This window comes from Pseudochaenichthys georgianus, chromosome 5 (assembly GCF_902827115.2).
Source record: "Pseudochaenichthys georgianus chromosome 5, fPseGeo1.2, whole genome shotgun sequence".
Classification (NCBI taxonomy): Eukaryota; Metazoa; Chordata; class Actinopteri; order Perciformes; family Channichthyidae; genus Pseudochaenichthys; species Pseudochaenichthys georgianus.
In genome coordinates this window covers 23,487,170-23,503,943 of record NC_047507.1, presented here as the reverse complement: position 1 = coordinate 23,503,943, position 16,774 = coordinate 23,487,170, and the positions used below count along the sequence as shown (strand labels likewise).

General features: G+C 40.6%; 2 protein-coding genes across 2 annotated transcripts; both read left to right on the top strand.

The window, feature by feature from the left end:
• Nucleotides 1-143: 143 nt before the first annotated feature.
• On the top strand, nucleotides 144-8,751 carry LOC117447161 (probable aminopeptidase NPEPL1). Its single transcript, XM_034083814.2, has 11 exons — nucleotides 144-326; nucleotides 1,979-2,149; nucleotides 2,289-2,378; nucleotides 2,485-2,566; nucleotides 2,725-2,867; nucleotides 3,136-3,213; nucleotides 3,301-3,401; nucleotides 5,584-5,707; nucleotides 5,878-6,054; nucleotides 6,529-6,639; nucleotides 8,127-8,751. The coding sequence occupies exons 2-11, from the start codon at nucleotides 1,979-1,981 to the stop codon at nucleotides 8,283-8,285; spliced, it is 1,236 nt and encodes a 411-aa protein (XP_033939705.1). The 5' UTR covers nucleotides 144-326; the 3' UTR covers nucleotides 8,286-8,751.
• A 1,334-nt stretch (nucleotides 8,752-10,085) lies between these two features.
• Nucleotides 10,086-16,668, top strand: ctsz (cathepsin Z). Its single transcript, XM_034082490.1, has 6 exons — nucleotides 10,086-10,348; nucleotides 10,935-11,098; nucleotides 11,307-11,486; nucleotides 11,729-11,879; nucleotides 12,786-12,948; nucleotides 15,975-16,668. The coding sequence occupies exons 1-6, from the start codon at nucleotides 10,224-10,226 to the stop codon at nucleotides 16,098-16,100; spliced, it is 909 nt and encodes a 302-aa protein (XP_033938381.1). The 5' UTR covers nucleotides 10,086-10,223; the 3' UTR covers nucleotides 16,101-16,668.
• Nucleotides 16,669-16,774: the final 106 nt, after the last annotated feature.

Below are 16,774 nucleotides of genomic sequence, written 5' to 3'. Positions count from 1 at the left end.
ATGAATGACTAATACAATGTTCTACTTATCTCTTTCTTTTCTATATTAGTGGTCCATATTTGCCTTTTCAAGTTTAAGTTTACTCTGAAACAATCCTTTAGTCAACTAATGTATTTCTGCTCCACTGTCTCTTTTCTCAGATCTGGCAGGCGGCTCTCAGTGGTTTGACCCCGAACCCCACGGACAGCTGCCCTCTGTACCTGAACCATGCTGCGGTGGCTGCCCTGCCTCCACGTGTCAGCAGGCACAACAGCCAGTCCTCTGCCAACTTTGTGTCCCACCTGGTTCGCTCCAGCCTGCCTGGAGGAAACAACCGCTGTATTGTGGTCAGTGTCTAAGGAATTGTATTGTTCTGTGCCTGTAACCTTATAGGATGAGGGTTTGTTTTCCTTTTCTCAGCTCACCCAAGACGTCAAGGAGGACTTTAGGCTGGATCAACTGGGTACTAGGCCTGTCACGATAATGAATTTTGTTGGACGATACATTTTCCCTGAAATTATTGCGATAAACGATAATATTGTCGGCACCGTTGTAAGACCATTTTAGACCACTGACATAATGATAATATATAATAATAATTCAAGTACATCCTTTCAAACAGAACTTTGTATTGAACATTCAACTTTGCAAATGAAATGTGATTTAATATTGAAATATATAAATTATATAAATAAATAAAATAAATACATTTAATTATAACAAATTAATTAAAATCACACACAATCAATTAAATAGACTCGGGCTGGAAAACAGAGCTCTCTCTCTCTCGTATATATAATAAATATGAGCACACATTGTCTCACAAGCAAAAAAAACTCCTTTAAAACAACAGTCAAGTGTACAGTCCACTGTCCATACAAAGACCCAGATGCCTCAACAGGCCATATCCAAATCTGTACAGTATTTCAAAGATTTCGAGCAAGGAATACCAACATGTTTACATTGTCGGGCAAATGCATCTTTGAAACTGTAGGGAAGGTGGGGGCTCTCGAGCTGCCGTGTTTGCTCCCAGGGGGAAAACGGAATGGGTAGGTTGTGTTTCAGGTGCAGTTTAAGGTTGGTCGTATTGCTAGCTTTTGTTGCTACCTTTTTAAAACAAATGCAACACACCGCCCGGCTCATTCAAGTCCGTGGGTTCGCCTCGTTGATTTGGCTTAAATCCAAAATATTCCCACACCGGAGATGTGGAATTAGGTTTTGCAACCACTTCCATTTAACTTAAAATTCCCCTCGAGTAAGTCACACGTTGTCTCCTGCTTGTCTCTATATTATTCATTTGGCTGCTACACTGCTGCACGCGGAGTGTCCTGACCTGGCTGTGTGTCAGGACAGCAGCCACAGCGCTCCTGGCTAAAATGCTGGTCACATCCTTATGTAAACAAACACGCATGTAAACGGCAATTTATCGAGCTCAGAAAAGTTATCGAGTCCATTTTTATTTATCGTACGATAAGTCAATTTAATGATTATCTCGACAGGCCTACTGGGTACCATCCTTTTTTATAGCCAGGTCCACATTGGCCCCACGCACACATAGTCACCATAAACAACCAGGTCTCATGCGGCTCCTTAAATTTGTCTGACAAAATGCTTAACCCTTACTGAGACAAGTTTCCGAATCTCTTTGTTTGTTTGTTAGACATTCCAGTTTCCATCCAAGTAAATCACCATTCTTGACTTTTGGACGTTTGATTTCTTCTTGGCTTTATGCCATCCATGATAGAAAGGTCATCAACCTGCCCACTCCCTCATGATGAATGCCCAGAGTACACGTGGCTCTATTTTCTTTTCCGTACATTACACAAACAGATTATGTTTTGATGATTGATTGCATACAGTATTTCCCTTGTTTTGACAATTTCAGGATTGCAGTGCATTTGTGAAGGGGCCTAAAACTCCCTCACCTGAATCCGTCTCATCCAGGGTAAGGGCAGCTTGTGTGACTTGTGTCTGATATGAGTGTCACTTCCCTCTCCAGATGGTGTGTGAGCGTTCAGATGTGTTTGCGTCCTCCTGTGCAATTGCCAGGGCCTTCCCCATTTTCTCTCGCCGCACCACTTCTTCACGCAGGGCTGAGAAGAAACACGTCACCGTGGAGATTATGATTGTCGGGGAGGAGAACAGTGCTCTGGATGTCGGACAACTTGAGGTACTTCTTGATGATGGTCCTTTCTTTTTTTTTAACAATCTTTTGAAGTCCTTAAAATGTGACTACTACTGTATACTTAGAAATAGCATGTTTTTGAACTGCAGCCTGCCATAGCTTAAGACTTATTTTTTCTTTTCAGTGTCTCGCTAACGCTGCTCATGGAGTGCGGATGGCAGCTCGTATTGTGGACACACCATGCAATGAGATGAATACAGATCACTTCTTGGATGTAAGTAAACTGCATCTCTTTTGGAAATGTTGACCCTTGAACAAGAACATGGTTATTTTTATTTTGCTTGAGCTGCCCCTGCTACAAACATCCATTTCTGTTTCAGGAGATCAAAGCTGTGGGAGCTGAGCTTGGAATAACTCCAGTGATCATTCGTGGAGAAGAGCTGAAACACAGAGGATTTGGAGGTACATTGTCTGTGATCATCTTATAACGGGACATCTGACCTGTTGGAAAAACTCATTTACTGTATCTGGCCTTTTTATCTCAATGTTTTTTGTTGTAAATATACATTTTTATCTGTTTTCTTTCTCTCTACCTTGTTTTCTTTCTCTCTACCTTGTAGGTATCTATGGAGTGGGAAGGGCAGCAGAGCATCCTCCTGCACTGGCGGTCCTGAGCCACACTCCAGTAGGTGCGACCCAAACCATTGCATGGGTGGGCAAGGGCATCGTGTACGACACCGGAGGACTCAGCATCAAGGGAAAGGTAATCCTGTTTTCATCTGAGAAGAAGTGATAAAAACATCAGACACTGTGAAACGCCAATGTGTTCAGCTTTTATTCTTGTATCAGTTATCTGTTTGCACATAGTTGCTCTGGCATACACCAGTTTATGTAGTGCCTTATGCAAATGGAACACTTGAGCTTACTTAATTTGCAGGGATATGGTTTTCTGATAAGTTTTTCTGGTTCTGCTGGGTCCTTTTCTGGTCAATAAATGCTAGAAGTGCATATAATAAATGTTTTTCTTTTAGACCTCAATGCCAGGAATGAAGAGAGACTGTGGTGGAGCGGCTGCCATTTTGGGAGCTTACAGAGCTACTATCAAACAGGTGAGCTTTCGGATCATCTGTCCCAGCTGTTCTGTCACTCTGCAGCTCTTGAGTTGTTTTAATCAGAATATCCTCTCTTTGATCCAGGGCTTTAAAGACAACCTCCATGCAGTGTTTTGCCTCGCAGAGAATGCAGTTGGACCTACAGCCACACGGCCTGATGATATCCATACTCTCTACTCTGGAAAGTGAGACTCTCTTTAATACTAATGTATAGGGATGTAACGATATATCGAATATCGCGGTAAATAAATGTCTCAATACCGTAGTGAGACTGACAAAATATACCGCAATTTCTTTTTTTTCTATAATTATTATTATTTCTTTTTTTAAACCTTTATTCAATCTCTTTTTCAAGGGAGACCTGTCCAACATGGCAGCAAGTAGGTTACAACATGAACATAAAACAACAGATAACAATAAAGGACATGGTATTTACAGGGCTACATGTACATTAGGGCTGTGCATCTTCACTGGTCTCACGATTTGATTAAGATTATCCTGTTTTCGATTCAATTCGATATCCCGATGCATCACGATTCATACCAATCCGTTGCATCCTCAATTTTCTATATTACTGCACATGGCTTATTTTTCATCAATGCATACATGCAGTAAATACATATGAACTCTTTTTATTATTTAGAAAGTGCTTCAGAAATCAATAACATAAATGTCTTGACATTAATTTATAAACCAAAATAAATGAATTGTATAGGTCTAGCCTCCGTGTGTGAAGTGGTTCCATTCTCAAAAACAAAAAAGAATGCTTCTGCAGTCTAGCTGCAGCTTCTAGCAACGGTCTTCTGTTAAAAAAAGGACACTGAATGTCCTGAATGTGGCATCACACACAGGACTTGAGTCTGAACACAGCAGACAACAGGAGTATTTACAATAGCATATACAAACAAAAATACTGCATGTGGGTGCACACTTACATTCTCTGTCTTACTGTTACATGAATCCCATGAATCTATGAGATTAAATTAGCTTCATTATATCTCAGTGATTAAGTGAATAATAAAGTTTCTCTCGGGTCACTATCAGCCTGTCACTCATTATTTTCAGGGAGGGGGCGGGGCTTGGAGGAACGGAGAGGAGACGGTGATCGCGGAAGCTTTTTTCCTCCTGCCTTCACAAACTTTACACAAGTATCGTCTGAAAATTGCTAGAGGACATTCATACTCTGCAATCCAAGACTTAATTAAATCCACCAAAAACCTGACATGATTGTAACGCGATTTATTTTTTGAAAAACATAAATCCCTGTCTGTGTCTCTGAGCCGCAGCGACACGGAGTGATTCAGAGCGGGTCCTTCTACTGTTGTTCTGGACTGGTGGTGTTGTGTTGGTGGATAAAGCAGACTGCTCTGTGTTTGGTGAAGCTGTGCCGCTATGCCACTGTCACATCTGTTCCCTGATCTCTGCGTCACCGACCCGATTTTGATATTAAAGTGACAGAAGAAAAAAACGTTTATAGTAAAAGCCGCGGCCGCAAAATCAGGAAGCAACGTTACTACGCTATAACCGATTATCTTCCGTCACTGCATCGATAACCGAATCGTCCACGTCCGCATCGCCAATGCATCGTAGAAACGATTATTTTCAACACCCCTAATGTACATACCTAGAGACATTGACAAGTACAACAGTATATTTATATCTCTGTCAATAAGCCTCACCTTCTTGGCAAAAACTGTATTGTTTTTGAAGTGGTGGAGAGACAATGCACAGTTTTACCCACTGCTGTTGCCCATGGCCAAAGCATATCTCTCTGTCCCCAGCAACATCAGTACCAAGCAAGAGAGTTTTTTCCGCAACAGGGGATATTGCTAACGCCCAAACATCCCAGCTTCTACCTGGAAATGTGGACATGCTCATATTCCTGAAAGATAACCTTGATGATGCTGAGTGAGTGCGTTAGAATTGAGTTACTTGAAAAACTAAAGTGAAACTTGATTTATTCTATTGCAGGGTCTGATTATTATATTGTTGACACTTTAAAATACTACTATCCTACTAAAATGCTGTACAAATCGGATTTATTATTTAATAAAAATTCAAGTAAAAATACAAAAATAAATTCACTTTTTTCTTTATTTTTCAATATCGCGATAAATATCGTACCGTGGACTTTTTATCGCGATATTATTTTACCGTGAGTTTTTGGTATCGTTACATCCCTATGTATCAAATGACATGATTTGATGTGAAAGTGCTGTCACGGTATGACTGCGCCAGAGCTGAACGGATTAGTCTTGTGACTCATCAGTCTTTTACACCATGATGGATATTATCTTACAAGCTATAACAAATCAACAGGAATAAATATGGGCTCTGGTATTCAAAAATACTGTTTTTATTTTCAAGGACAGTGGAGATCAATAACACTGATGCAGAGGGCAGGCTGGTGCTGGCTGATGGAGTGGTGTATGCCAGAAAAGACCTCTCTGCTGATATTATTCTGGACATGGCCACACTGACTGGGGCACAGGTGGGTGATAGTTTTGTTCAACTTTACATGGCAAGTATGAACTGGCGATTCAACCCCTATAACAGGAGAATAGATATCAAACATGTTAACCAACACAGCTCCTGAAAAGACGAAAACCATCAAATGAACTTGACCTTCTAATAAGCTTTGTTGTTTGTTTTTACCTGCAGGGGATCTCCACAGGGAAGTACCATGCTGCGGTGATGACTAACAGTGAGAAGTGGGAGGTTGCATGCGTGCGCGCCGGCCGCAGCAGCGGAGATTTGGCACACCCTCTGGTCTACTGCCCCGAGCTACACTTCAGCGAGTTCACCTCTGCCATGGCTGACATGAAAAACTCTGTGGCAGTAAGTGGCAACATACTTTTCCCAAGGTTTTTGAAGCTCTTTTGCTAAATTTTGTTAACCCTCTCTACCGGCTTTCGCTGCTTGTTTAGTACGAATAAAGCCTACAACAATGTTTTTCTGTGGCCATATCAGAGCCATTCTGGAATATGTTGTGGTGGAAACTCTAATTTAAGGGCAACAAAAAAAACTTCAAACCTAAATTCATCTTGCAGGTCTTTGGAAATGTTCCATTAGAGTGGTTCAGTGTAGATTATTATAGCAGGAAAAATAGCTATTTTTGAATTATTCTATATTTAGCAGCTGAAAACAGTATTGTCCGCCATTATGGTATGAAAACTTAATGTATGGTTTAATCGATTATCAAAATGGTTTACTAACTATAAGTGGACTAATTATTGCGTCTCCAATTTCAAGTTGCATAAATTCATTTGATATTATCATGTATTGATGATCTTCCTTTTCTTGTTTTGTCAGGACCGGGAGAACGCCCAGAGCTCTTGTGCCGGACTCTTCATCGGCTCCCACCTGGGCTTTGATTGGCCAGGTGTCTGGGTCCATGTGGACATCGCCTCCCCCGTCCATGCTGTGAGTAACCATGCTTTGGTGTGCTGGGCTGACATTGGGCCATTAGTTAGGGATTTATTTATTTTGTACCTTGTTTGCATGCTTGTTCTCTGCTGACAAGATATTTCTTAAGCTGAATCATGCACCGCAGCAGAACAGGAGTGACGAACCGATTTACATGTTGCTCTGTAACTTTGGAGTCTGTAAATATTGTTCAAACGTTGTCTGACTTGAGCTGCTGGTATTCTGTGCCAGATGTTGATGTGCACATAGACCTACAGGGCAGAGTCCTGCACGGGTCTGATTTTCAAGACCCGCCCCGCGACGTGCAATACCGAACCCGCCCCGCTACCCGCACATATTGCCAATTAGTTCTGCAACCCGACCCGTCGGCACAAGATCCGCGACCCGACCCGCACCCGCATATATATGAGCAGTGAAAACGTGCAATTATTAACACACGCCGTTGCATATTTGTCTCAAAAAGCGTGGGATGTTGGTTCTTTTCTCCATCTAGGATGACACCAAAAGCCCCCCAGACGTTGGATTTCGCTCTTGAGGAAGTGTTATTGAAAGTGCTGTATTCTCCACTAGAGAGCTTCACCTCAGCCATTTCGAATGTGGCGCGCACAGCAGCAGACTGATGCGCTGCAGAGGTTATGATTATGCACGGTCCCGAGGGGGAGAGGTCTGAGGATTTAAACATTAAACTAAATTATTATTATTTTAATATATTTATTATGCAACACCCGTGACCCGACCCGCATCATCTTTGTTTTACCCAGAACCAAACCCGGAAAAAAGTGTTTGACAAAATACCACCCGCGAATCACCTTTTTTTGCGGGTCACCGCGGGTACCCGACCCGATGCAGGACTCTGCTACAGGGTCACGTTTACCCAACTTTTGATATAAAACCTCTAGCCAATGTGCGGGTCCTTAACAAAAGTCAGTGTAGTCTACTATATATATATATATATATATATATATATATATATATATATACTATAACTTTTTCATGGCCTTTCTAAAAGCTTCTGGGACATTTGTGACATACTATGCTGACTTTATCTGGGATATACTACTGACCTCTTCCGACCTACAATTCCATTTCTTTTTATGACCCGAGTGTAACCAAAGCAAAACATAATGCATGTAATGTAATGGGTTCTTCTTTGGACTGTGCCAGTTGTTTTACTAGCATGGGCCACAGTGTTTTACCTGTAATCCTGCTGACAGGCAAACCTCCTTGAAGGTTGTAATGGTTATAAAAAATGATCCAACGCTGTCCTGGTCTTGTGATTTAGCTTGTAAAACAATAAGACTCATCACATGTACTGTAGTTAAGCCTGCAGTATATGTTCTTATCAGCAGTTCATTGTTTTTGTTAAATGTAACGAGGTCGGATGTCTCAGTCACATTAACCCATTAAGAAGATAACTTCAGGGTAAGTTTACAGTAAAGACGCTGAAACCTGAACCATGATTTGTCTGTATGTTGTCTCTGCAGGGGGAGCGTGCAACAGGATTTGGCGTTGCTTTGCTGATGGCCCTGTTTGGTCAGGCTTCAGATGACTCCATGCTGAACCAAGTGTCTCCTCTGGGTGCAGCCACCAACACGTCTGAAGACAAGATGGAGCGTGACTGCAAGAGGCGAAGACTGGTGTAGAACAAACAGCGGCCAACTCCACCAACCCTGATCATGACACACCCAATATCATACCGTTAGAGTTAAATCATTTAAAACTGATTCAACTTCCTTTGTTTGACAATTCACTGAAAAGTTTGCTAAACCATCAGTAAATTGGGTGTGTGTAATACATGATAAAAAGCAGGCCCTTACTGGTATTTGTCCTCATTACTTAGCACTTGCTGCACTGATCAGCTCTATAGCTTTTAGATTTTTCAATTGCTCTTGATGAAATTGCATTGATTATAAAATCTTCATGAAAGAATAAATAAGAAATCTTAATTGTTTTTCAGCAGAGTATTTTGTAAATGTCCATCTTTTACTGTAAAGTTTTATCTTGTAAAACATACACCTTGTTTTTGCTATCCACCTCATCAGTAGGCATTGGTGTTATTGATACTTTAATGCAATCAAGAATTAAAGGTTTACATGTTCTTGTGAAAAATTGCTCGGTTTCTCTTTTTTGGTAACCACTGAAATTCATATTCACCCTGCTGATAATTGGGTTGTGTAATGTCGACCAATTTGAGGAGTGAGTGTTTACTGTGTCCGATGAGTTATTCACATGTGCTTTGTCAGCACAAAATGCAAAAACAAGAAGTTAACTTTAAGTATTCAACAAACTCAAGCAAAAGTAGGTTTTTCCACCCTTGTGACAATCATGTTCTCCTTCAATAAAGGCAGTGCCAACTGACCTCTGTGCTTGTGAAGTAAAACTCACAAATGCTGACACATATCTTGTGCATACAAGCTTTTAGGAAAACTTATTTTGCTGAGAGATTACATTTAAAGCACTCCTCACCTCAAGTTTATTCTTCAAAATAACTTGTCAGTTTTGCTGAAATCCTATTTTTATTAGACCATCTGTCAGTCAATTTGTTTTTAAATAACAAAGTTGATGCCAATTGGTTGTTTTGGAGTCACCAAAACAACCAATTGGCATCAACTTTATGTGCAAGTTCTGAGAGTTTTCTGCCGGTATTTTTGTGATGACTGGTTTGAAGACCTCAACATCTTACAGTTGGGGATACAAATCTTTATAATGGTGACTTTCAAAGAACGGGCATGAAAGTGGTTGACTCAAACTGCTGACATAAAGTTTGCAATCAACTGAATGTCTACTATATTTTACATAACAGAAGTATATTTTTGCCTTGTAAATGTAAGAATAAGGGTTTTGCCTTGCAGCAATTTCTTTGTTTGATTTGATTTAAATAGTTGCCATAGCATGTGACCTAATGACTCCATTTAACAATGCGGAATTGTTGACAACTACACTGGACAAATAGGACACACACCTTTTGTGTGTTTTATTGCTTTTATACTTTATATGAAAATGTTGTATAAAAAATATTTTTATTGAAATATATATATATTAAATTGTTTCAATGTCACGTGACCCAGTGAATCGAACTGGACCAAAAGGATACCAAATAAATGCAGCAAGTAGGATGCAACTCTTTTATTGGATTTAATTGTTTTTATATTTTTTGATGAAAGGCAATTCTGCATTTTTTTTATTGAAACAACTATTTGTGGTTAAATTACTTCCATGTCACCAAGCGACTCACACTCTTCAACAACATATAATTCTGCCCTAATTTTCTAGTGCTTATTGTTTATGTACAATTGTTTTGTAGCAGTATCTTTATGTTAATTCCCTGTCTTGTAACCAGTTTGTAATGTACAAAATCCTTCTGCAACAAAAAAACCTAACTTCCTCGTAAAGCATATGGGATGTGATTTATGGTCACATGAGTTATGACTGCAGTTTCGGTATCGGTTTATCACATGGTTTATCAGCACAGAGTTCCTCCACAGACTCACCGGCTTCGGTATCTACCGTCTCTACTAGCGACATCTGAAAGCCTCCTCTCCTCGATAACGGAAGCTTAACGATCGCTGCTCGGTGTAAAGATGGCTCTGACCGGTTTAGTCCTCCTGTTTTCGGTCGTTCTGTCCTGTGTGAGCGCGGGAGTGTTTTTCAATCAGAAGCAGCCGTGTTATGTCCGCTCCCCGAGGAAACACGACTTCGGGCAAAAGTGAGTTCAAACTATCTGAGACATGTTTATAACAAGTTAGTTAGGGGTTATGTAGCAGAGTTACACGGTAATGTATGTAGCTGGCTAGCTAACATTTGCTAGTAATAGCTGTTAGTTGCTTCATAAAGGTAAGGGTACTTCATGTCAACAAGCCTCTGCAGAGGGAGTCTTTATACAACGTTATGTCATGCAAATACTTAGGTGTAGGGAAATAAACAAAAGTAACCTGTATTCAAGCTCAGAATTCTGACTGTTTTCAGAACTGACATTTGGTTTAAACAACTTTTGGTTACATCCTAAAAATAAATCATGTGGTCCTAGTCCTCTTCCAATCAGTTCCATTATTCCAGAAATCATGTTATGTCAATATGCTCCAGGAAATAGCCTTAGTAAACAATTTAAAAAATCCCAAAATGCCATATTTAAGATCACCTTGGACATTAAGCATCTGTTTTGGAATATCATCCACCAAATAATTAATTGTGATAATAATTTGTAGATTAATACAAATATTAATCTTATTTGCAGTCTTAAATGTGTGTTGCTGCTACAGATCTAATGTATCTAACCACCTTTCCATTCACAGGACTGCGCCTCGTCCTCATGAGTATTTAAACATTTCTGAACTGCCCAAATCCTGGGACTGGAGGAACATCAATGGCACCAACTTTGTGAGCACGACCCGCAACCAGCACATCCCCCAGTACTGCGGCTCCTGCTGGGCCCATGGCAGCACCAGCGCCATGGCAGGTACGAATAAAATAGCTTTTCGGATCAGGGGCTCAATTATTTTTGGGTCGTAGCACTAGCAGGTGTAAAATAGCAGCTCCTCACATGACTCTTCAGACACATTTGAATATAGCATCGAAGTGCCACTTCCTCTTTGCACAGAAATGATTAACAGAAACTGCTCTGGTTTTCAGTAATTCTAATTTCTCTGTGTTTGCTGTGTCACCAGATCGTATCAACATCAAGAGGAAAGGAGCGTGGCCCTCTGCTTATCTCTCGGTCCAGAATGTGGTGGACTGTGGGGACGCCGGCAGCTGCCACGGAGGAGACCACAGCGGAGTGTGGGAGTACGCCAACAAACATGGCATCCCAGATGAGACCTGCAACAACTACCAAGCTAAAGACCAGAGTAAATAACTTTATATTTTAATAGATTAGACACTTTCTCTTAAAATGTAAGTATTCACAGTCAATATGAATATTACCAGATCATTATGTCTAAAAGTAACCTATTACATTAGTAATTCCATATTAAGACACTTTCTGGGCCAATGAGGGTGATTCTGAATTGTCTTTTGGTGCACAGAGTAATGTTGACAACACTAACCTCCAAAGTCTGAGCTGTAATATGTTCTGTGTTTCTTTCTATAGAGTGCAAACCCTTCAATGAGTGTGGCACCTGCACCACTTTTGGAGTGTGCAACATTGTGAAGAACTACACCCTGTGGAAAGTGGACGATTTTGGAGATGTCAGCGGGAGGGAGAAGATGATGGCCGAGATCTACGCCAGAGGACCCGTCAGGTTTGAAACGTTTTATTTTGCGTTACGCCCAGAATGTACAAGAAAAAAAATAGATAGCAATGCTTACCCGACACGACGAAAAGAACGGAAGGACGAGCCCCCAATTATGTTACGCCCAGGGGAACCTAGGCGCAGCACAAAGTTGCACTCTCCCCACTCCCAAGAACATGGACACCAAGGCAGAGAAAGCGTTTGGTAATTTAATTACCAAATCAAAATCCAAAAATACTTTCACAAAAACATGCTGAAAGTCTTTTTACAAATATAGCAAACAGGAGTAACAAAACAAACTAACCTTTAACACAAATATCTTACCTAACCAATGAGAAAAATAAACGTACAGGCTTCTTACCTACTCTAACATAAAACAGGAGAAAATGAATAATCCTAAAGAAAAAGGGTTTTGCAATTAAAAAAAAACAAAGACAGGTTTAGCAGCTTTTCTTCCTACAGTCTCACAGCAGAAGAGAAGGTCCGGTAAAATGTAGGTACACAGCACAACAGGACAGAGATCTCAACAGGACAGAGATCTCAACAGGACAGCGATCTCAACACGGCAGCGATCTCAACACGGCAGCGTTGGGAGTAGGAGAAGTTGAGTCAGAGAGAGCGACAGAGGAACTGCATGGCTGCAGCTTAAATGCTCCCCTCTTCTTCAGGTGGACCAATCAGCAGGTTGAAGGTAGCTAATCAGCTAACGGGCACCACCTGCTTGCTCACTCACTCACACACACACAGGAGGAGGGAAACATATCTACACACAAATGACATAACGACTTAGGGACGTAACATTTGGTAAACATGACGTTGGCCTCATCCTTTTTCTTTTTGTTGCCTGGTTTCGTTGTGCAGTATTTCAACATCTTTCTGTTTTTATATTTAATCTGCCCTGTTTGTTTCCCCCAGCTGTGGGATAATGGCCACAGACGCGTTGGATGCATACACCGGAGGTCTGTACATGGAATATCAGGAGTATCCTTCCATCAACCACATCGTGTCAGTGGCAGGGTGGGGAGTGGACAACGGTGTGGAATACTGGATTGTACGCAACTCCTGGGGAGAGCCATGGGTAAGTGTTGATCTAATGAAGAACTTCATACAGTGCAATAGGATGTCACTTAAAACCCTGAAAATCTTGTCAATTCAAGAACAAATATCATAGGTTTTATTTATTAACAGGAAGCGCAGTTTATCAGCTACATTGAGACTGTGTGAATGCGGTTTAATCAAGTGTGACTAATGGCGCATTTCCACTGCAACGGGGTAGCCCCGTTTAAGCGTCCCTAAGCGTCCTCGCTCAGGCCTCGGGCTGCCTCGCTGGCCGTCCGAGGCCGTGGCGCATTTCCATTACACTTTAGGACCTGGGGTAGCAACGCAGTGTAGGCGGGGCGATCAGCTTTTTGGGCGGAGCGACGCTGGGTAAAACTGCAGTGGCGTCATCTTCAATGCGACACAACTCACAAAACACACACAACAATGGAGGATGTGGAAGCGATCGTTTACTTGTTTCTTGGTGTGTGGCTTGTTATCACAGCAAGAAGGAAAGTGATCACAGCAAGCATTGCATTGTATTCATTGTATTGAACATAAATAAATCCTTTTTTTTTTTCATATACATGTGTTTGTCAAATGTTTTAAACAAATATTATCTGAATTGAATATTTGAAATTCAAGCACCAGTAAGTACTGCCCCATAATAACATTTGAGGAAATATCAGATCATGGAAAGAAAATCTTTCTAATCAATTAAGCAAATATCAAAGCTGACTATAAACATAAATACTAAAGTGTAAAACACAGCAAAACTATATTCATAAATGCAAGTGTAAAATAGTGTGGACAATTGTAAACATGGATGGAGACTAAAGTATCCACAACATAAAATAATATATTAAATATAACCTCAATCTTTCTTCTAGACATGTTAAAAGCTTGCTTGAATGGGTTATAGGTTTATTTTGGTCTTTAAAATATATAAGGAATGTGTTGTTTGAGTGTAGTAGAACGAGGGTATTACAATTGAGCAATTTCTACATGTATTTATCATGTATTCTTAATACCATTACAAAATAAACATGTAATAATGTTTTAGAGTAGGACCTCAAGCTAGAAAACTCAATTTCTTGCTTTAAATCTCTTAAAAGTAAGGGGCTTTTTCCTAACTGATGGTGTTTGTTATTGCTTTATAAATTCATGTATGTTTATGATTTTTTTATGTTGGGTGCCATTCATTATCAACAAGAGATAAGATAAGTCAAAGAAGTACTTTATTGATGGCAGTATAAAAATACAAATGTTGTATCAAAGGCATGCCATTAAACAATACAAATAAAAAATGTAAAACTGAATTGCAGCCAGCATAAATATACATGGAATTGTAAATATAAAATGAACATTTTAAAGAAAATAAATAAACAAGGAAGTACAAATGTTGCATTTAAAAATTAACTAGATAAAAAATATATAATATGTACAATAACTATTAAGGTTTTTTGAAGTATCATGGAGGAGACGCTGCCCAGTCATGGTGCCGTTCCTGTTGGGCCCGATCCTCTCCTCCTCGTTTCCTCTTGCCTGGGTGACAATAAGATAATAATTAGCAATAAGGAAAACACACAGTACAGGTACAGGTCACACAAGGATATAAGAATAACATGTATAAACAGAACAACAGTAAGGTGAACTAAAGAAAGTTCTGGCCCTAGATGTTTACAATGATTGTGAAAGTGAATTACATTATGTCCAGCCTGTTGATAATGAATATAAATATATGTATATGATAGGATGTCACACACAACTGTACTAGCTGCTTACTAGCTAATACTTTACTTGTAACAGAGCATTTCCACACAGTGATATAGCTTATTTTAATTACTGACGATGGATGATCCACGGTTTAAAAAAACAAAAAAACAATTCCAGTCGTTTTGCCATTTCTATTTCTTACCTAGAACCACACGCTGCGGTGTCGTGGTGGCACTCGGTGTTGGTGGTTGAGTCGGTGTCGATTCTTCGGCTGGGGTCCGTTCTGGATTCACTGACGATGTGGACGGAACACTGCCATCACCCGTTGTTCGGGAATGTTCCTCCTCACGAGTCCCCACGGGTTGTCGAACATTAATGTAAGGATAAAATAGACTTCTTTGTTAGAAGTGAGCGTACCTTGCAGGGACTCCAGTAAAGCCGTTCCGTTTTCCCTACATCGCAGGAAAGTCCTCGAAAATCCGCGCTCGGACATCTGTGCAGAGACATCCTGGAACACTTTCACATTTCGCGTTGTTCCGTCGAGCTCCCGCTGGATTTTATCATCCCCAATGAGATGTAGGAACGTCGTCACCTCCTCGGTCGACCACGGTGTGCTTTTCTTCGACGTTGCCATTTTTGTAGCTCCTCCGTTTACAAAATGCTGCAAGCTTGCTTCTTGATATATATGTGACGCGAGGGATGATCTCGCGCGCGATCTTGTGACGATTCTCTCTGACCAATCAGCAGTCGAGTGTTGACGTCACAGCCCTGGCCTGGTCTGATAGAACCACGATTTTATGGGGCCGGAAAAAGAGAGAAAAAGTACCCGCTAGCCGGTACTAGGCTATATGGAAATGCCACCAAAAACTGGCCTGGCCGCTTGAGGACGGTCCAGGACGCTTAAACGGGGCTACCCGCTGCAGTGGAAATGCGCCATAACAGTGGCCTGATCCTGAGCTTCCTTTAGCTAAACTCTGACGGCTGTTTTGTCCATAAAATGTCAAGAAAATACAAATTGGCCTTTTTGTAGTGTACTTTTCCAAATTTGTGTTGACATCTTTAAATTCATTGCTGTTCAACAAAACCAATATTTATTAAAGATATATCATTTGTAAAAACTCGAATGGCCCCACACTAGGTCACCAAACTCTCTCTTTTGTTATTGATTTGACTGAGACTCGCAGTGGCAGACAATTACATATTGTTTGTTAAAGTTACTACCACTAACCGGCACAGCCTCACAATTGACAAGCAAAAACTCTTAAGCATTTTTACTTGAAAAAATTAAATATAATGATAATAATAATAATCCAAAATTGTGTCTGTTTCACCCCCCCCCCCTCTCCACAGGGGGAGAAGGGCTGGCTTAGGATCGTGACCAGCGCCTACAAGGGAGGAAGTGGAAGCTCCTACAACCTGGCGCTGGAGGAGGACTGCATGTACGGAGACCCAGTGGTCCCCAAGGGGTATCTGTAGATGAACCAGCGTCACTTCACAGGTCTTCGTGTCTCTGATAGAGGGAAGGCTTTTATGTTGAAAAGTTGAAAAGATAATATGTTCAGATTTGTTTCACGAGGTCCATTTTCTACACTTGTTATCAGGGGATCACAGTTCAGTGCCATGGTCTTCCAGCTGGATCTCAGACCTGCTTGAATCAACGTACCACAGACAGTGATTACAAATATACATTTATCAGAAGGGCTGAAACACATCATTGCTAATTTCTGCTAACTTCATGCTCAGCCTGCTGAAAAGCCATATTAGAGAAAGATGCTAGACATTCTTCGGTTTACATCATCAAGAAGACTTGCTGTGTTTTTTAGATAAGATAATGCAAGCTGACTCAGCCAAAGAACACAGCTTATAATTTGTCCTGCACTGCTCCAACACTGAATGTGTTTAGTGTGTGGTGCTTAAAGTGTGCCTTACATGCAGTTAAGAATACGTTGATATCATATTCTTTTCACACAATCTAAACATCAAAAAAAAAAGGAAACGCTTTTAGTTTTTTTAAAGCTGCCAATAAACACAACTTTTAAACTGATGTTCCTCTCTTTACCCGATTCAAACATGTCTGTAAAATATGTCCTGTGGTGACCTTATTACACAGTTTACTGCATAGATGTCATTAACTGTCTTTATTTGTCCTC

What these genes read in the sequence shown, in the direction of transcription:
- LOC117447161 (XM_034083814.2), top strand. Translation starts at nt 1,979, where the DNA reads ATGGTGTGTGAGCGTTCAGATGTGTTTGCGTCCTCCTGTGCAATTGCC. An exon ending in ATACAGATCACTTCTTGGAT is followed by an intron (nt 2,379 to 2,484) that starts GTAAGTAAACTG and finishes TTTCTGTTTCAG; the next exon opens with GAGATCAAAGCTGTGGGAGC. An exon ending in GACTCAGCATCAAGGGAAAG is followed by an intron (nt 2,868 to 3,135) that starts GTAATCCTGTTT and finishes TTTTTCTTTTAG; the next exon opens with ACCTCAATGCCAGGAATGAA.
- ctsz (XM_034082490.1), top strand. Translation starts at nt 10,224, where the DNA reads ATGGCTCTGACCGGTTTAGTCCTCCTGTTTTCGGTCGTTCTGTCCTGT. An exon ending in AAACACGACTTCGGGCAAAA is followed by an intron (nt 10,349 to 10,934) that starts GTGAGTTCAAAC and finishes TTCCATTCACAG; the next exon opens with GACTGCGCCTCGTCCTCATG. An exon ending in CAGCACCAGCGCCATGGCAG is followed by an intron (nt 11,099 to 11,306) that starts GTACGAATAAAA and finishes CTGTGTCACCAG; the next exon opens with ATCGTATCAACATCAAGAGG.